At 39.6% G+C, this 21567-nt stretch overlaps 1 protein-coding gene across 1 annotated transcript in view; it reads right to left on the bottom strand.

Moving 5' to 3' along the window:
* LOC126360476 (E3 ubiquitin-protein ligase TRIM23-like) overlaps positions 1–21567 on the bottom strand; it is a 61499-nt gene that overhangs the window by 3894 nt on the left and 36038 nt on the right. Inside the window, exons 8-9 of the mRNA XM_050007713.1 lie at positions 16378–16617; positions 6405–6530 (exon numbers count right to left, since the gene is read on the bottom strand). Coding sequence (XP_049863670.1) covers positions 6405–6530; positions 16378–16617 — 366 coding nt within the window. The remainder of the gene's footprint in view (positions 1–6404; positions 6531–16377; positions 16618–21567) is intronic.

The raw sequence follows: 21567 nt of genomic DNA on the forward strand, positions 1-21567 counted from the left end.
CTTCGACCACAAATGTCTTGTGGCTGGGATGACATTTCACCTAAACTGCTAAAGGAATGCAGCGATGAATTAGTGAAACCCCTGACTCACTTGATAAATACCTCCCTAAAAAATGGAGTATTCCCTGACCTTTTGAAAATTACTGAAATTATACCAGTGCATAAAAAGGGATTCAAAACTGACACTAACAGCTACAGGCCAATATCATTAACCTCAGAACAAGGCAAATTGTTAGAGAGTGTAATACTAAATTGAGTTGAATCCTATTTCACCAAACACAATCTGTTAAACAACCTACAACATGGATTTAGAAAAGGGAGATCTACTACAATTTTGTTAAACTTCACACATCTCAAGTCATTTCCTACATCACTGATTACAAAGATAATATTTTTCATGACAAAGTATCATCCATTAAAGGCCTTGGACACCTCAGATAATACCAACTAGCACTGCAAATGGCATTTTTAATTCATCAGCCCTACAAAATCTAAGCTGTTTTTACCAAGTATCAAGGTGGGACTAAAATCATGTTTGAACATGAAGTCAATGATGAAAACTGTTAGCTATTACTGACATTTATCCAGTCATTTCATTATAAAGAAATTTAACAATGGCTTATTTTAAGAGTTGTTGGGAACTGCAGTGAGCTAGTGTCATTAAATATTTAAGTAAAAGTATTTAGTTATTATATTCCAAGACTTACCAAGCGGGAAAGCGCCGGTAGATAGGCACAATGAATAAAACACACAAACATACACACAGAATTTCGAGCTTTCGCAACCGGCGGCTACTTCGTCAGGAAAGAGGGAATCTTTGTTTTAATATATTTTTCCTATATGGGAGTTTCTTTCTATTTTATTTACATCATTATTTAGTTATTATGACAGAACTACTTCTGAGTATATTATGTAGGAGGCACCACAGAGTCTGGTTAAGAATTCATTTGTAGAACAACTTGTAATTATCTGCATTCCACAAACAACAGTGGGCGAGTATTCACACTGATTAAATCTTGTGGAAACTGCATTTACATCATGATGTTTCACTGTTGCTTCTGAAATACTAGACATCATTTCTTTAATGTGATTTACAAAATCATTGATAAGGAACACAGGCAGTTGTGAACAATCATTTACAACACTCTCAATCAACTTAACAGCAACACTACCTTGCTCTCATTTGACTGTAATTTAAGAAGGTTTGACTCTGCTTGGATTATTAATGTTGCATTAAAAAATAAAAGAAAAATAAAGCTTTATATCGCTGAATTAATTTTTGAGCTTGTAATTATAACTGAAACTTTACATTTTGTAGATGTTATAAGCAACATTCCCATTTCAATTTACAAGGTACTTCAATACTATGAATGATCCAGGCTTGTTAATGTAATTTTTTATTAAATAGAAAGAAACTTCCACATGGGAAAAATATATTAAAAACAAAGATTCCAAGACTTACCAAGCGGGAAAGCGCCGGTAGATAGGCACAATAAATAAAACACACAAACACACACACAGAATTTCTAGCTTTCGCAACCGATGGTTGCTTCTTCAGGAAAGAGGGAAGGAGAGGGAAAGACAAAAGGATGTGGGTTTTAAGGGAGAGGGTAAGGAGTCATTCCAATCCCGGGAGCAGAAAGACTTCCCTTAGGGGGAAAAAAGGACAGGTGTACACTCGCACACACACACATATCCATCCGCACATACACAGACACAAGCAGAAAGAAGAAGAAGAAGAAGAAGAAGAAGAAGAAGATGATGATGACGTTTGGTTTGTGGGGCACTTAACTGCGCGGTTATCAGTGCTGATACAAATTCCCAGTCTTTACACAGTCCAGTCTCACCACTTTCATGAATGATGATGAAATGATGAGGACAACACAAACACCCAGTCCCCGGGTGGAGAAAATCCCCAACTGGCCGGGAATCGAACCTGGGACCCCATGAGCCAGAGGGCAGCAATGCTAGCCGCTAGACCACGAGCTGCGGACTAGCTGTTGAGTGGAAGGATTGAACCAGATTCAAAGATTCTCGCACAAGCTAGGCTGCAACTCCTCAACTTGTATTCAGAGGGTGGAGAACTGCAGGGTCCCACTAAATGGATCACGCGTGCACTTTACATCACAGGCTGCTACCCAGGCAGCTGAAAGCGTGTGGGATGTTCAAAAGATTGTTTTTTGATTAAACAGGTCTCTATCCCATCCACATAACAACAGGTGTAGGAGACCCAATAGCATTAATTAAGATTCAGAGGAATGTCCCCTGCCCCACTCCCACCCCCACCCCCCCGAATCACACAGGCAAGAAATCTTAGCAGCTAACTGGCAAAGTATTCAGCATTTCTAACAAAGTGCCAGAGTTTGAGGACCTCTTGAAAATCAACTCAATTAATATTAGGTACAGAAAGCTGGTTGAAACCTGAAACTGATAGCAGTGAGATTTCTGGGGAAAATTTAAGTGGATATAGAAAGGATAGGCAGACAGGAAATGCGGGTAGTGTATACATTGAGATAAAAATTGAAAGTGCATGAAAGACTGATTGGGCAAGACTCAGTATCATGGGTGGGCATAAAATATACTGTATCCGTCTACCACTCAACAGCTTCATTTCACAATGTAACCAAAAACTTTAAAGAAAAATCTCAATTCGCTTGTACGTAAGTTCCCAAATCAACTGGAAAGATTACAGTTTTGTTAGTGACGGGATATGATTAGACATCCTGTGAAACACAACTAAATGCCTTCTCTGAAAACTAGCTAGAACAGATACTTTGGACCACCACTCCCAATGGGAATATACTGGACCTAATGGCAATCTCTTTGAGGATATGCGTGTCAAACTGGTGTCAGTGACCTTAGAGCAGTAGTGGCAACAATGGTTACCAAAGTACAAAGGACAACTGAAACAAGTAGAAAGATATATATAATCAGTAAACTAGATAAAAAAAGCAGTTGCGACATATCTCAATGAGAAACTTGAAACATTCAGCAGAGGGCAGGAGCATGAAGAGGAACTATGGCTCCAGTTTAAAAGAATAGCTGACCATGCACTGAACAGATATGTACCCAGCTGAATGGTTCACAATGGGAGGTTCCCTCCACTGTATACAGTCACCTTAAAGAAACTTCTGAAGGAACAGAGATTACTGCATAATAGGAGATGCTGAATGAAACGTGTTTGACTGTTAAGAGAGTAATGTGTGAAGCCTTCAATGACCAGTGTAGCGGAATATTATTAAATGATCTATCACAGAACCCACAGAAATTATGATCAAATGTAAAGACTGTTTGTGGCACCAAAGTTAGCATTCAGTTACTCACGAATATGACACGAATTGAAACTGAAGATAGCAAAGCAGAAGTAGAAATATGTAACTCTGTTTACAAATGTTCCTTTACAAAAGAAAACTGAAGAGTACCATCCCAATTTAATTCTTGTACCATTGAAAAGATGAGTGAAATAGGTATTAGCGCCAATAAATTCTCAATAGCTGAAATCATTAAAACTGTGCAGAGCCCCAAGGTCTGATGGAATCTCAATCAGATTATATACTGAACATGCAGCTGAGTTAGGTCCTCTTCGAACTATAGATTATCATAGATCTTTGAACAAAACACAATGCTCCATAGTTGGAAGAAAGCACAGGTCACACCTGTCTACAAGAAGGATAGCAGAAGTGACCCATGACATACTGTAGAATCTTACAATCTATTCTGTGCGCAAACTTAATGGAGTTTCTTGAACAGAATGACCTACTCCATGGCAACCAGTATGGATTCTGAAATCATAGATCATGCAAAATCCAACTAACAAGCAGTACTGAAGGCTTTGGATCAAAGCAGTCAGATAGATGAAGTATTTCGTGACTCCTGAAATGCGTCTGACTCAGTACCACATCCATCTTTATTGTTAAAAGTAAGATCATATGGGGTATCAAGCAAAATTTGTGACTAGACTGAGGATTCCTTGATAGGAAGGACACAGCAAGTAATCTTGGATGGAGACTCATTATCATATGTAGCAGTAACTTCAGGTGTGCCCCAGAGAAGTGTGTTGGGACCCTTGCTGTTCATGTTGTACAGGGTGTCCATGAAAGTTTACCCTGATTTCAAGATAAAATATAAATTATGTTTATGATGGTAACATTTGTTTTTTGTTACAGGTCTACTAGCGAACCCATGTTTCTGTACAACATTGTCTCATTCAACACTTTCGCTACAAGGAGCACCATGTGAGCTATATCATAAAAATGGCTCCTAGGGGGGAGCTCAGTGTTTTGTGTAGCAAGCACAAATGAAAGTTTGTGTCCATACATGGAAAGAAATCAGCTGATGTCAGATTAATCAGATCATGGATGGAAACTTTTTTAGTAACGGGGTCTGTACAGAAATGGCCAAGCAGCAGCAGACAACCTGTTTCGGAGAAGACTGTGCAGCCAGTTCAGACTGCAGTCACGAGGTCTCCACAAAAATTGGTTAGACAAGTTTCACGGAGCTTCAAGTGCCAAAGAGTACAGTGTAGAAAATAGTTCGCAAATATCTTAAATTTTATGTGTACAAGTAAAAAATTGTTCAGAAGCTACAACCAGATGATCGCCAAAAACATGAACAATTTGCAATGGACAAACTGAACTGTTTGGATGAGGAAAATGATTTCTTGAAGTGTGTGTGTTTTTATGATGAGGCTACATTTCATGTTCGTGGCTCAGTTAACTGTCATAATGTATGGGTCTGGGGATCAGAAAATCCTCACATCGTATGAGAACACATTTTGGACAGTCGAAATGTTAATGTGTGGTGCAGGTTAATGTGTGATTGAGTGATTGGCCGATTTTTCTTCTTCAAAAGTAAGGATAAGTGATTTGTCTACCTACATATGTTGGTGCTACAGGATGTACAAGACACTGTCGTGCTTGGGCAGCTCAGTTGGTAGAGCACTTGCCCGCGAAAGGCAAAAGTCATGAGTTCGAGTCTCGATCTGGCACACAGTTTTGGTCTGCCAGGAAGTTTCAAATCAGCGCACACTCCGCTGCAGAGTGAAAATCTTATTCTACAAAGGAGAATGCTTACAAATCACTCATGCCATTATAGAGTACTGCTCAAATGCGAGGTACCTGTACCAAACAGGACTGACAGGGGATACTGAATGTATACAGAGAAAGGCAGCATGAATGGTCACAAGTTTGTTTGACCCATGAGACAGTGTCACAGAGATACTGAAGAAACTGAACTGTCATACTCTTGAAGAAATATGAAAACTATCCTGATAAGGCCTATTTATGAAGTTTCATGAACTGGCTTTAAATGGTGAATCTAAGAAGATAGTACAAACCCCTAAATATCACTCATATAGGACAAGATTAGATTAATTATATTATGCTCATTGGCATTTAAAATACTCATTCTTCCTGCACTACATAAACGAATGGAATGGGAAGAAACCCTAACCTCTGTCACAATGGGTCATACACTCTGCCATGTACTTCCCAGTAGTTTTCAGAATGTAGTTGTGTATGGTGATGTAGAGGCAATCTGAAAATCCAAATTCAAATTTTTTGTGTTGTTTACTTATGTACTTACAAATGTATGTATTTCAATGACTGTGTGAGAATGACATTTTGCAACAAACTGCTATTTACTGTGAATGTAAGACTACTAGCGTTAGCCAGTTATTACAGATATCGGTAAGTAATGCAATGGTGCTAGTGACTTACAAGAATATTGTATATACAATGATATTTCAGCAAAATTTAGCAGCACTTTTAAGTGTGTTCAACTGGCAGCCCTCACTTCACTAATGTCATATCATTTAAGTATCAGTAAACATTTGTAGTACACTCAGTACTCATTATTAAAAGTTGTCAGATGACTTATACTCACCATAAATCAAACACACAGTGTATAGAATATAAGCATGACACTTCCTTTTTACAATGAAACTATTAGGCAACTTTTGGGTTGTGAATAAGTGTATTTTTTTTATAGATAAGAATGTATTAATATATTCTCTCCTTTGAGCAAACTTACTAGTGCAGATAGAGTATGTCAAATCCTTGGCATCTGAAACTGATGACTGAGACAGGGGCAATACACATTTCAAATTCTGGAATAAGGATTGATCTTCACAATAGTAACCAACATAAGTTTTCAACTGGTTTCCATATTCGTCTCAGAGGTCAGAGGTATGAGTTGATAGTACACAGCCGAAAGAAAAAATAAGCCCACATGTACCTCTCACTCCATATTTGTGCCTAGACACTTGTTATATTCACATGTTAAAGGCACCTCATCATTAAAAATACATAGTTCAATAAACATTTCATGAACTATTACAGGGTAGCAGAATGTGCTTTATCTACAACAACTTTTTAGAGAGAAATGCTGTTTAAATGTTCTACGTACCTGTTTATTAGCAAATATCAGAAGAGAAGCATCCTTTAATTCCTTTTCAGACACCAATTTTGACAATTCATTTTGAGCTTCTGGTAGTCGTGATATATTACTTGAATCAATTACAAAAACAACAGCCTGAGGGGGGAAAAAAGCTGTTAATGTCAAATGTGGAAAATAATTAAAACATAGATTACTTGAAAAAATACAAAAACTGACAAGAGACCTTCAGTTTTAAAATGAAAGGACAGAAGTGCTAGATAAAGTAATATAAGGCTAGAGTTGTGACATTTAAAAACTTTCCAGGCTTACCGATTTTTACATGGAACTTCAGACAATTTGTCACATGTCCAAACCATGCTGCCTAGATATTTTGGTCCACAGTTTTCAGGTATCAACAGAGAATTATGATACAATGCTTGAATCTTCATCAACGTAAAAATAATTTGTGGAAAAATTAAAACTATTTGTGGAAAAAATTAAAACAATTTGCGGAAAAAATATCAACTGAAATATCATGAGAGCAATTTATCAAGATCTACTGGATTCTCTGTTGTTTCATAAAGTAAGCCTAGGTTTTTTCTGTATTCATTATAATAAAAAGTTATGTTTTTCATCCTACTAGTGTGTAAATGAACTCAACATCTTATGCAGTATAAATGAAATGAAACAAAGTCCTTGACAATTGTACCTGAAAATGTAAACAAACGCAAAAACTGACAAAATTAATAAAATATTTGTTTCAGCTTAACCAATAAACTGTATAATGGGAAAATATCATGATGTGTCCCCCTTAGTGCATTGTTTCTTCTTTAAACCTATCTTTTCATTCCAAATATTATTATTAGCAAAAAGTATTCTTTTGTGAAACTCTGCTTGAACATTAAAAATCATCTGGAGCTTTAGTGATACAGCTAATATCAGGTGCACACAGAAAGAGCAGTTCTACAGTTAAACACAAATGACTGAAAAAAAAGATAAGAAATGCCTGTACAAGCAAACAATGAGAATAATAGACTAAGAACTTTCTCTGTGTTATTGACAAATGCATGCAGCCAATAGTACTGCTGAAAAAAAAGCCTAATATTAGTCTAATGAATGGCAGTATGTTGCAGGTAAGTATGTTGTTGTTGTGGTCTTCAGTCCTGAGACTGGTTTGATGTAGCTCTCCATGCTACTCTATCCTGTGCAAGCTTCTTCATCTCCCAGTACTTACTGCAACCTCCATCCTTCTGAATCTGCTTAGTGTACTCATCTCTTGGTCTCCCTCCACGATTTTTACCCTCCATGCTGCCCTCCAGTACAAAACTGGTGATCCCTTGATGTCTCAGAATATGCCCTACCAACCTATCCCTTCTTCTAGTCAAGCTGTGCACACAAATTTCACTTCTCTCCAATTCTATTCAATACCTCCTCATTAGTTATATGATCTACCCACCTAATCTTCAGCAATCTTCTGTAGCACCACATTTTGAAAGCTTCTATTCTCTTCTTGTCCAAACTATTTATCGTCCATGTTTCACTTCCATACATGGCTGCACTCCATATAAATACTTTCAGAAACGACTGCCTGACACTTAAATTTATACTCCATGTTAACAAATTTGTCTTCTTCAGCAACACTTTCCTTGCCATTGCCAGTCTACATTTTATATCCTCTCTACTTCAACCACCATCAGTTATTTTGCTCCCCAAATAGCACAACTCCTTTACTACTTTAAGTGTCTCATTTCCTAAACTAATTCCCTCAGCATCACCCGACTTAATTCAACTACATTCCATTATCATCGTTTTGCTTTTGTTGATGTTCATCTTATATTCTCCTTTCAAGACACTGTCCATTCCGTTCAATGGCTCTTCCAAGTCCTTTGCTGTCTCTGACAGAATTACAATGTCATCGGCGAACCTCAAAGTTTTTATTTCTTCTCCATGGATTTTAATGCCTACTCCAAACTTTTCTTTTGTTTCTTTTACTGCTTGCTCAATATACAGATTGAATAGCATCGGGAAGAGGCTACAACCCTGTCTCACTCCCTTCCCAACAACTGCTTCCCTTTCATGTCCCTCGACTCTTATAGCTGCCATCTGGTTTCTGTACAAATTGTAAATAGCCTTTCGCTCCCTGTATTTTACCCCTGCCACCTTCAGAATTTGAAAGAGAGTATTCCAGTCAACATTGTCAAAAGCTTTCTCTAAGTCTACAAATGCTAGAAACGTAGGTTTAACCTTCCTTAATCTAGCTTCTAAGATAAATCGTAGGGTCAGTATTGCCTCACGTGTTCCAACATTTCTACGGAATCCAAACTGATCTTCCCCGAGTCGGCTTCTACCAGTTTTTCCACTTGTCTGTAAAGAATTCACGTTAGTATTTTGCAGCTGTGACTTATTAAACTGATAGTTTGGTAATTTTCACATCTTTCAACACCTGCTTTCTTTGGGATTGGAATTATTATATTCTTCTTGAAGTCTAAGGGAATTTCGTCTGTATCATACATCTTGCTCACCAGATGGTAGAGTTTTGTCAGGCCTGGCTCTCCCAAGGCCGTCAGTAGTTCTAATGGAATGTTGTCTACTCCCGGCACCTTGTTTCGACTTAGGTCTTTCAGTGCTCTGTCAAACTCTTCACACAGTATCATATCTCCCATTTCATCTTCATCTACATCCTCTTACATTTCCATAATACTGTCCTCAAGAACATTGCCCCTTTATAGACCCTGTATATACTCCTTCCATCTTTCTGCTTTCCCTTCTTTGCTTAGAACTGGATTTCCAGCTGAGCTCTTGATATTCATGCAAGTGGTTCTCTTTTCTCCAAAGGTCTCTTTAATTTTCCTGTAGGCAGTATCTATCTTACCCCTTGTGAGATAAGCCTCTACATCCTTACGTTTGTCCTCTAGCCATCCCTGCTTGGCCATTTTGCACTTCCTGTCAATCTCATTTTTGAGACGTTTGTATTCCTTTTTGCCTGCTTCATTTACTGCATATTTGTATTTTCTCCTTTCATCAATTAGATTCAGTTTCTCTTCTGTTACCCAAGGATTTCTACTAGCCCTCGTCTTTTTACCTAGGTAAGTAGGTATTATTACATTTCACACATGCACAGTGTGTTTTGTGAGGTGTAAAAGATAAATCAGTAAGGAAAGCACATCAAGATAAGGGCATTCCTCAATACTCTTTAAATATATTGAGATGTTTTTGAATTTTCATTTATACATTTCTCATTACAGGACAGAAATGGCTACAGACATGCCTTTGACCATCAACAAATATCATCCATATTTTATGTGAAAGTGTCTTCGGTGGCTATATTTCCACCATCATACAGAACTGACAAACTACTTCTCTCTCTCTCTCTCTAAAAAAGAGAGAGAGAGAGAGAGAGAGAGAGAGAGAGAGAGAGAGAGAGAGAGAGAGAGAGAGAGAAGGGGCAGGGAGGGAGGGAGGGAGAGAGAGAGAGAGAGAGAGAGAGAGAGAGAGAGAGAGAGAGAGAGAGAGAGAATGGGGGTTGAAATTTTAGGACATTAAATGAGATTTAACATCTATGAATAAAGTTGTAACAATAACCAATAACAAATATGATTTCTGGGGAGGGGTGGGGGAGCTAACTTTACTTTGTAAGCCAGAGGAATAAGTGAAAGCATGTTTCCTTGAGAAACTGAATTGAAACAAAATGATTAATTACTAGTAAGTAAAGAGAGAGAAACGAGCAAGGGGGAAAATTTTGAATTATATAGGCATGCTGTAAAAAGCATTCAGCACATAGTGCAAAGAATGATCTTGGCACAACAATTTCATTGGTGTAATTCCATTTGTATATTCCTTGCCTCATTATTCAATGCAGTTCTAACATAATAAGCAACAAAAAGCTTTCCATTTCAGCCACCACAATCTGCACCATAATTTATTTTCTAAAATGTGTGTGTGTGTGTAGGTAGGCATGTGCATGCTTATGTGTGTGCACTTGTGTGTGTATGTGTGTGTGTGTGTGTGTGTGTGTGTGTGTGTGTGTGTGTGTCAGTAAATAGCAATTTTGTAGACTTTCAGGATGTCCCAGTATGGTTAGTCAACCACCGAAAATGCAACCCTTTATTTACAAATATCATCAGAGGCTACAGCATCAAAGATACAGTTTAATTTAGAAAACATTACAGGCACATAAATATTATACTGCATGGTCAAACCTTAGTCAGGGAGTTCCATGAACAAAATACTAGTGAGTTCATTCCAAACTGCCTTTACAGTAAAAACAGTTTGTTATGCTCAACATGTGTCATCAGAATAATGCAAAGCATTATCACCACATAAAATAAAGCAACTGATTGAAAGTGATGAATTGAGGGTCATGCATGCCCAATTGATTTGTTGTCACATGTGCAACGCTTACACCACCAAACTTTCCATGCAAAAGGTGCAGGTACTCGAGCATGCATGTATCAGTTGATCATACCACACCACACATTCAAGTGGAAACATTCCTGATGTCAACTCTGGATATTGGAAGGGAATTCAAGCATCAACTGGCAGTGCAGGTTCGTAAGTCCATGCCACTGGAATCCTCTTGCCACACATCTTCAATGCTTTATGACTTCTTGGTTACATCTTTACCACTTTAAGTTGATAGCAACTTTTTGTTCGTAATCTAGACTGTAGAATGCATTTTTAGCAGTTGGGAGTTCTGGGACATCCTGCACATGCAGTGAAATGATTCACTTGCTAACAGAAATTTTGCCAATGAGACACCCAACAACAAAAGGAAAAATTACATGTTGCCCTTCCTTAAAAGCATCATGTGCTGATTTGATTTGTTATTTTTCAAAAGCAACTGTACATTTTTATGAACTGTTGTCTGCAGCTCATTTCACAATCCTCTGAAGATATTTTGTTGTCACTAAAATAGTACGCATGCACTTATTGACTAAGAAATCTCAAACTGTTTACAGAGCTACTATTCATGGTTTCTTACAAAAAATAAGACACTGGCTACATTAAAGGAATTTTTTTGACCACCACTCGACAGTTCTGAATGGCTCATACACTTTCAGCTACTCTCATATTCAACACACACTGTATGCTAACAATGAAAAGCAGATATGACAGTTAAAAAATGTGTGTACAAATTAATAATGGAAGGGGTAAAAGTAACCACTCACTGTACAGCTGAGGCACTGAACAATTAACAGGCACATGAACAAGACTGAAATTATTGCTAATATTTAGGACATTGCCCTTCCTAGAGGGATCTGACAAAAACATACATATATAGATTTATAATATAGAATACAGTTTGTTATAGTTGAAAGAATGTAAAATATCTTTCTCTGTTGTTTACAAATACTCCCTTAATCTTACTAACCCCCCCCCCCCCCCCCTTTCCCAATTAAAAGTGAAGAACTTCTTCTCTCTTGCAAATTCCCCCATCAAAAATGAATGACTATCATCAAACTACAGGAATTTACAAACCTTTACATTCATTTCTTCATAAAAGCTTCATAAATCATCTTGTGTTTTACAGCAAAGGGTGCCTGAAAGCAATATTCTTTGTCATTTTGTTATTATGGTCACAGACCAAGGAGATGAAAAATAGCCCATGGAGATGAAAAATAGTTTCCATACATTTCCATATTTGGGAATAGGCCTATTACTCCTCATCATCTTACACTACATGATCAAAAGTATCCGGACATCTGCCTGAAAATAACTCAAGTTCATGGTGTCCTCCATCGGTAATGCTGGTATTCAATATGGTGTTGGCCCACCCATAGCCTTGATGTCAGCTTCAACTCTCACAGGCATATGTTAAATCAGGCGCTGGGAGGTTTCTTGGGGAATGGCAGCCCATTCTTCATGGAGTGCTGCACTGAGGAGAGATATTGATGTCGGCCGGTGAGGCCAGGTATGAAGTCTGCATTCCAAGACATCCCAAAAGTGTTCTATAGGATTCAGGTCAGGATTCTGTGCAGGCCAGTCCATTACAGGGAAGTTACTATCATGTAACCACTCTGCCCAGGCCGTTCATGATGAACAGGTGCTCAATCATGTTGAGAGATGCAATCGCCATCCCTGAATTGCTCTTCAACGGTGGGAAGCAAGAAAGTACTTAAAACATCAATGCGGGCCTGTGCTGTGATAGTGCATACAAAACAAGGGGTGCAAGCCCCTCCATGAAAACCACAACCACACCATAACATCACAGCCTCCAAATTTTACTGCCATTGGCGCTACACATGTTGGCAGATGACCTTCACCGGGCATTCGCCATACCCACACCCTGCCATCAGATCACCACATGGTCGAATGTGATTTGCCACTCCACACAATGTTTTTCCACTGTTCTGTCATCCATTGTTTACACTCCTTACACCAAGTGAGGTGTCGTTTGACATGGACCGGGGCGATGTGTGGCTTATGAGCAGCTGCTCAACAATGAAATCCAAGTTCTCTCACCTCCTGCCTGTCATAGTACTTGCAGTGGATTCTGATGCAGTTTGGAATTCCTGTGTAATGGTCTGGATAGATGTCTGCCTATTACAAATTACGACCTTTTTCAACTGTCGGCAGTCTCTGTCAGTCAACAGACAAGGTTGACTTGTACGCTTTTGTGCTGCACGTGTCCCTTCACATTTCCACTTCACTATTATACTAAAAGTAGTAGACTTAGGGATGTTTAGGAGTGTGGAAATCTCGCATACAGACATATAACACAAGTGACACCCAATCACCTGACCACGTTCGAAGTCTGTGAGTTCCGTGGACTACTGAGGTCACTGATATGGAGTACCTGGCAGTAGGTGGCAGCACAATGCACCTAATATGAAAAACGTTTGTTTTTGGAGGTGTCTAGATACTTTTGTTCACATAGTGTATCACTATAAAAAGAAGTAAGATTATGGTCTTTCGTTCTATTAGATTAGATTACTTTTTGTTCAATATCCATACTTATGAGATCCTCAAGGATGTAGATGATCTCATAAAATAAGAATAAATAAGAACCCAAACAATGGAAAATTCAGTGTAGAATGTAACAATATTATGAAATGGAAAGTTGCTACTCACCATATAGTGGAGATGCCGAGTTGCAGATAGGAACAACCAAAAGACTATCACAAATAAAACTTTCGACCAGTAAGGCCTTCGTTGAAAATAGACGAGACACACACACACACACACACACACACACACACACACAAACACACACACACACACACACACACACACACACACACACACAAACATATGACTGCAGTTTCAGGCGACTGATGGCACACTGCAAGCAGCAGCACCAGTGCATGATGGGAGTGGTGACTGGGTGGGGGTAAAGAGGAGGCTGGAATGAGGAGGGAGTGGGACAGTAGGTTAGGGGTGGCAGACAGTGAAGTGCTGCACGAGAACACGCAGGGACAAAGTGGAGAGAGGGTAGGGCAGCTATGTGCAGTTGGGAGTTTAAACAGAGGGCAGGGGGGAGATGGGGAGGGGAGGGTAGGGGGTAGAGGAAAAAGAGTGACTTCAGTTACCTGAGGCTTTAGTCATGTGTGGGTGAGTTGCGTTTGCGCGCGCGCGCGCGTGTATGTGTGTGTGTGTGTGTGTGTGTGTGTGTGTGTGTGTGGGTGGGCACACGCGCGAGGACGACTCAGCATCTCCGCTATATGGTGAGTAGCAACTTTGCTTTTCATAATATTGTTGAATAAATAAGAAACATTTCCAAACAAAAAAAGGGTGACATATCGATGTTTCTTCCACAGGGCAATGACGACGTCATTTGGACAAAGCTCAAACTCAGAATGAATAAGCCACATTGTCTTTAAAGAAATCATCCTGACATTTACTGTAAGCAATTTAGAGAAATTTTATTTTTATGTTTATTAATTTGATCTGTCTTCCAACTACACACAACAATTTTATGGATGTACCTCTTATATGTTTTTCACTGAAAAGCAATACCTCTATGGAATCTCCGTCTTTATCGGCAACAAGGTTCACATAGGAACTACAACTTCTTTGGAAACAGTTAATCAGCTACTCAGTAATTATGCTGGGCAAGATGGCAAATTGGTTTAGGTAATGGACATATGTTCAGGAGAAATGAGGTTCAAAATCCCTTGTCAGATATCCAGATTTTAGTTTTTAATTATTTCCCTATATCATTTGGGCTCTGTGCTGGGATTGGTCCTTTAAAACACCAAAACCAATTTCATGTTTCATTCTTGTCCACTCCCAACTTCTATTCCACCTCTAATTTTCTATGGATCATTAATTCTAATCTCAATTTCTTCTTCTTCTTCTCCTCCTCCTCTTAGCATTACTACACTGTATGGGTCTTATCATCTTCAACATGTTTCTTCTAATCTGTCTTCTCCAGTGTAGTTCTTTACCATTTTCTAGCTGTAAAGAGTTTTTTTATACTCTCCTCCATATACACACGTTCCATGTTCCAAATTTAAGCACTGTTATATCCACAATCCTGTATCTTTGTAAGGACAGTCATGCAGCCCCAGCTCCTTCTGAACACACTAGCCTCCCCACCCAAAACCAAAAGTGCCTTTATCAAAGCAGTATTTTCTTAAACAAGGCGCTATTTTCTTACTCAATACTGCTACTAATTGACAAGCTATTCTCAGCTTACTGTGCACTGCTGTATTAAAACAAAATAAACTTGTAGAACAAACTGTCAAACTATGTATTTTCCTTCTGATTCTTCACTATTAGGACTGTTGTTTGGTTTGAATTTCTTAGATCGGAACAGCTCAATTACTTCGCTAGAATAACCCGCACGACATTTCTTTAGATCTCATGCAGCTTATCTTGATACTAGGCATTCACATGCCTGGTGGTCATTTACACAGAGCTATCTTTGCCTTAATTTTTTTACTGCCATGGCTACTAGCAAGTTGTGAGTCAGAAGGAGTGGCACAATTGTGTACATCAGCAACAGTCCAACTAGGTGTTGCATCCTGTAATGTGTATGTGTGTTTCCAAATAAGATACAGAGAGTATCTAACAGCCTCCAGTGCTGAATACTAACACAATATTTTTGCCATAACAGTTATATTTAAGGATGTCTCTTAAATTGAATTAGTGATTATTTATTTAGTATCTGATAGCAATTCGGATCCACCCAGCCTGAATATCAATATGAAGGAAAGATCAGAGATATTCTCGCTTCATACCGAGACTGCAGCTTGATTATGTGGAGGATGCTGCCACTACAGTCACGTCATATGGGTCTGTCCGCTGACTCGACAATTTCTATAAACATTGTGGCCCTGCACTTGTACGGCAATTCTCATCATTGTCTGAAGCTTTCAATATGTGCCACAGATAGTAGAGTGATTGACCCTAACTGTATTTATGTTTCGTGATTGGGATCGCTCTCGGGACTATGTGCACACATTTACAACAACTTTCATTACACCCTGGGCTTTGCTTCTGGCTAACTATTCACTCCATGAACTCTGGCATCAATGACCTCAGAAACTGCCCATTTTTATCACTGCTGGTGCAAGTGATTGTAATCAACGTTCTACCTATGTCTAGCAAGTCAGAAAAAATTACAGAATTAACCTCGCTAGCAACTATATCTACAGGTGACACAACAGGTTTGATTCCCACAGCTTGTGGTCTGAGTGACCTGCCCTTCCTTTTTCTAACCTTCCCCAGCTCATCCCTTTGTCCTCCAAGAGGGAAAAATTAGTGGTTCCAAAAGTTAGGATGGTTTTGTGTGTCTATCAGCAGTACTAAAAATTTTGTCTCTTGTGCAGAAGCACAGACCAGCAATTCTGTCTTATATTTTCTAACGTAAATTTTTGTTTAATTCAGTAATTGATTTTATTTTTAATATGTAGTAAACTATACATAGAAAACTGTATGCGATACAAGCTATGCATCATACAAAAAAGCCCTGATGAATTACTAGCACATACTAAACGATATTTCTACTGAATAAGTAAGAAGCAAGAACCCAGAGGAAGAGTAATTACGAGATACTCACCTGAGTATTAAGATAATAATGTTTCCACAAAGGACGCAACTTATGCTGGCCTCCCACATCCCAAATAGTAAATTTCAGGTTCTTGTATTCAACTGACTCTACATTGAAGCCAATTGTGGGTATTGTTGCCATAAATTCATTCTGCTTCAATTTGAATAGAATACTTGTCTTGCCGGCGCCATCCAGACCCAGAGTAACAACACGCATTTCCATCTTCGGACCAATATGCACCCGGTTGTCCTGCATCAAGTAATTAAAATGAATCATAACACATGCATCACATACCTTGAGGTATTGGAAGTGCAGATAAAAGAAAATGTGTATTAGATGAAGCTTCCTAATAGTGATGATGAAATTTTTGCTGCTCCTACAAAATAAAAATCTGCATGGTGTAAAGTGATTTAATTCTTTTTTTTAAACCCGTAATCCATGTTGCAATGCATGATAAGTGTGGATGTTGCTATAGGATAGCCAAACAGGGAGTGATATGTGGAGACTGCAGATTGAAATTTCTGTGGGGTGGTCATAGTGGCCAACAGAGTAGGGAATTTATTGAGGCTCTCCTACAGAGCTGTAGGTTCAGAAAAAGAGAGAGAGAGAGAGAGAGAGAGAGAGAGAGAGAGAGAGAGAGGATAGGTTGAAAGGGGAAAAGGACCTCGGGAACTGAGTGAAGGTAACAAGCAATGGGCAAAGGGGGACCAGCTCTTCAACTTCATCTACATTTGAACTAACAGTATTGAATAAATTTAACTTGTTACCTGAAGCAGGTGGCGAACCTGTAGGTCACAGCTGGGCGCAGGAGACCTCTGCCAAAGAAACTCACTGTAGGTTGTAGGTTGGTACCAAAAGAGAGAAAGAAGGTAAGAATCTTTCACTAGGTAGTAGCCATGGGAGGGCTGAAGGCAAGATGGTACAAGGTAGATTAGGAACAGGATACCAGGTAACAAGTATTGTGAAACGAAGTGCTAGCCCTGGCCAAGTGAGCGTGAACATAGGAAATTTGAGCAAAGGTTTTAGCAAAGAGGATCAGGTTATTGTAGTGGGTGGAACAAGAAACAGCACAGCTAAGAACAGTAATTACAGCATAAGGGGCGGCCTGGACAAAATATGACTAGCAAATATATACACAAATGTGAGTTTTGTGGAGGCTATGAAGTACCATCGACCAGGCCTGGGTTAACACTGATCTGATCTGTGTGGACACTGAGTTGAGCAGGCTGCTGCTGACTGCAAACTTATATGAGTGCAGTACCTGTTGCTACACTTGGGAGACGGGGATATATCAGACATGGCCTGCACATGGCGAGATGAGCTGATAATAGGCTATCTGACCTTCTCGCAGACAATATATGGGGAGGGCACCATCACATGTAGCAAGATCCCTGTGGCTACTGATTTCAGTCATTTCTTTTACGTTGGAATCAGGGTTCAAGCACCTTGTTTTGAAAGAAGTCAAAATAATAGTAGAGCCCCACAAAATGCTTAAGAATGCACAGAAAAGTAAGATTAGCTTATGTCATCAGAATATTAGAGGATTGAGTAATGAGGTAGAAGAACTTCTCGTCTGTTTCGAAAAGACAGACATCCTGTGTCTGTCTGAGCACCACATAACCACAAGGGTAGGTAAGTTACATATAAAAGATTAAACTATATCTACTTACTCATATAGGTAAAGGAGGAATTGTTACATATATTAAGACAGAACACATGTTCAAAAACATTGAGACAAGTATATTTTGTAGTGATCAGCACAAAGAAGCACATGCTTGTGAAGTAATAGTGAATTGTAATTGTATTTACTGTATATAGATCCCCACCAGGAAATTTTGAACTGTTTATGAGGAGTCTGAATTCCTTACTGTGCTCTCCATCAGATAGCAGCAAGCAGTTAATAGTCCCTCGTGACATCAGTGTAGATTTTCTACAGGATTCCGACAGGAAAAATTATCTGGGAACACCTTATTTGACTCACACAATTTAATCTCATTAATTAACTTTTCAACACAGGTGGACAAAGACAGTAGGAACCTAACTGGTAATGATTTCTTTGGTGAAGCTCAAATCAAATAAATAACTATTTACCCAGTAACTAATGCTCTCACAGATCATGATGCACAGTTAGGATAAATAACCCAGCACCTTACAGTGTGGATACTCCTCAGTGGGAATCAGTTAGAATAATTAATGATTCCAGGACAGATGTTTTTAAGAGTAATTTACATGAGATGACTTGGCATGAAATTTATAATGAACCAAATCCTAACATAAAATTTAATCTATTGCATGACAAATTCATCTCATTACTTGAGAATAGTTTTCCATATAAGCTAATAAGAAAGGACATTAAACAGTCATTTAAAAAGCCATGGATTAATAGAGGGATTAAAATAAATCATGAAATGAAAAGGAAAACGTAACTTTTCACACGAACAAATAGAGATCCTGCAGTAGTTGCACATTACAAAAACTCCTCAAAATTACCAAGAAAAGTTCTTAAAAATCAAGTAACATGCACATAATGTCAAAAATCAGTAATTCTGACAACAGACTTAAGGCTATATGGAATGCAGTGAAATGAGAGACAGGACAACCAGCCACAGGACAGGATAACATCATTATTAAACTGCATGGAATGACTATGAATGATGAACCACAGTTAGAAAATATGTTTAATAATCATTTCTTAAATATACTAGAAAGGATAGGAATAAACAGTTCAAGAGAAAAATCACAGCAGTATGTTGAAAAAGAAACTCTCACAAAATTGAATCATATGAATTATCACCAACTCACCATTCTGAAATTAAGACAATTATACATTCTCACAAAAATGAAAGCTCATCTGGTTTTGATGGTGATGTCAGTAACTACTGACCTGTTTCACTGCTGACATCATTTTCCTAAATTTTTGAGATGATGTACTCCGGAATAGTATCTCACCTTAGTAACAATAATACCCTTAGCAGATCACAGTTGGATTTCAGAAGGGTTGCTCTACTGAAAAAAGCATTACATAATAAAACAGCACCACCTGATGTTTTCTGCACCCTGTCTAAAGCATTTGACTGAGTTAATCACAGTATTCTCCTACAAAAATCAAGTTTTATGGGGTCCATGATACAGCCAGCCAGTAGATAATGTCTGCTTCACGTCTGCTGTGCAGCGAGCTACCTTAATTTAAGTATTATCTGTATTTTTCTTACTTGTCACTTCTTCTTCTGTGTGTTTTTGCTTTTAGGAAGCTTTAATAGTAGAGTGCTATTAAGTGTTCCATAGATCTCGTGTGTGTTTCGAATACAGTCAGAGAGTCCCTTTAGTCAGCCATAGTGCTCGTAGTGCTAGTGTTTGTTTTCAATACCGTCCAGAGACAGGTAGTGCTATTTTCCTTGTTTCTACAAGAAGTGGTTAGCAATCACAGTTTAGTCAATAATCAACCGCCTTTAGTGAATTAGCAGTCTAGTTAAAAGCTGATTAACACTCTATAGTAAATTGATTTCTTAGGATGGCTAGGATGTGTGGCTGCTGTGTACGGACGCAGGAGGAGCTGGCAACTCTTCGCGAACAGCTGAGCGTGTTGATGGCCGCGGTCAGCCGTCTTCAGGCTGCTACCTCGGAGTGTAGCGGCAGTGGGGAGTCTGGTGCGTCGCATGGTGCACCCCAGGTGTTAGATGCTTCACCCACTGTCCCTGCTGTCGAGACATCTTCGCGGGTACCGGGCGTGGTTGGGCCACCCTCTCCCCAAGGGGAGTGGCGGGTTCAGCGGCGTTCGCGGCGCACGAGGCGGAGGGTCAATGTGGAGGCTGGCCGTGTGGCATCGCCCGCTCTGCCTGTGAGTGGACATGTGGCTGCTCCTTCAGCAAGGTCCGAGCAGGCACACGGGGGGAGGGGTTTATTAGTTATTGGGAGCTCCAACGTTAGGCGGGTGATGGAGCCCCTTAGGGAAATAGCAGAAAGGTCGGGGAAGAAGGCCAGTGTTCACTCTGTCTGCTTGCCGGGGGGTCTCATCCGAGATGTGGAGGAGGCCCTACCGGCGGCGATAGAGAGCACTGGGTGCACCCGACTGCAAATTGTTGCTCATGTCGGCACCAATGACTCTTGCCGTCTTGGTTCAGAGGTCATCCTCAGTTCGTACAGGCGGTTGGCGGAGTTGGTGAAGGTGGAAAGCCTCGCTCGCGGGGTGGAATCAGAGCTAACTATTTGTAGTATCGTTCCGAGAACCGATCGCGGTCCTCTGGTTTGGAGCCGAGTGGAAGGCTTAAACCAGAGGCTCAGACGATTCTGCGGAGAGCTGGGGTGCAAATTTCTCGACCTCCGCTATCGGGTGGAGAAATGTAGGGTCCCCCTGAATAGGTCAGGCGTGCACTACACGCCGGAAGCGGCTACGAGGGTAGCGGAGTACGTGTGGAGTGCACATGGGGTTTTTTTAGGTTAGAGAATTCCCTCCCTAGGCCCGACAAGACGCCTCCTGAGACGCGGCAAGGCAGGAGTAGGCAAAATGCAACAAGGAATAACAATATTAATGTGCTAATAGTAAACTGCAGAAGCGTCTATAGAAAGGTCCCAGAACTGCTCTCATTAATAAACGGTCACAACGCCCATATAGTACTAGGAACAGAAAGTTGGCTGAAACCAGACGTAAACAGTAATGAAATCCTAAACTCTGATTGGAATGTATACCGCAGAGATAGGCTGGACAGTGAAGGGGGAGGCGTGTTTATAGCGATAAGAAGTGCAATAGTATCGAAGGAAATTGACGGAGATTCGAATTGTGAAATGATTTGGGTGAAGGTCACGGTTAAAGCAGGCTCAGACATGGTAATTGGATGTCTCTATAGGCCCCCGGGCTCAGCAGCTGTTGTGGCTCAGCACCTGAAGAATAATTTTGAAAATATTTCGAGTAGATTTCCCCACCATGTTATAGTTCTGGGTGGAGATTTTAATTTGCCGGATATAGACTGGGAGACTCAAACGTTCATAACGGGTGGCAGGGACAAAGAATCCAGTGAAATATTTTTAAGTGCTTTATCTGAAAACTACCTTGAGCAGTTAAACAGAAAACCGACTCGTGGCGATAATATACTAGACCTTCTGGTGACAAACAGACCCGAACTATTTGAATCAGTTAATGCAGAACAGGGAATCAGCGATCATAAAGCGGTTACTGCGTCGATGATTTCAGCCGTAAATAGA

Source organism: Schistocerca gregaria, chromosome 1, assembly GCF_023897955.1.
Source record: "Schistocerca gregaria isolate iqSchGreg1 chromosome 1, iqSchGreg1.2, whole genome shotgun sequence".
NCBI classification, from domain to species: domain Eukaryota; kingdom Metazoa; phylum Arthropoda; class Insecta; order Orthoptera; family Acrididae; genus Schistocerca; species Schistocerca gregaria.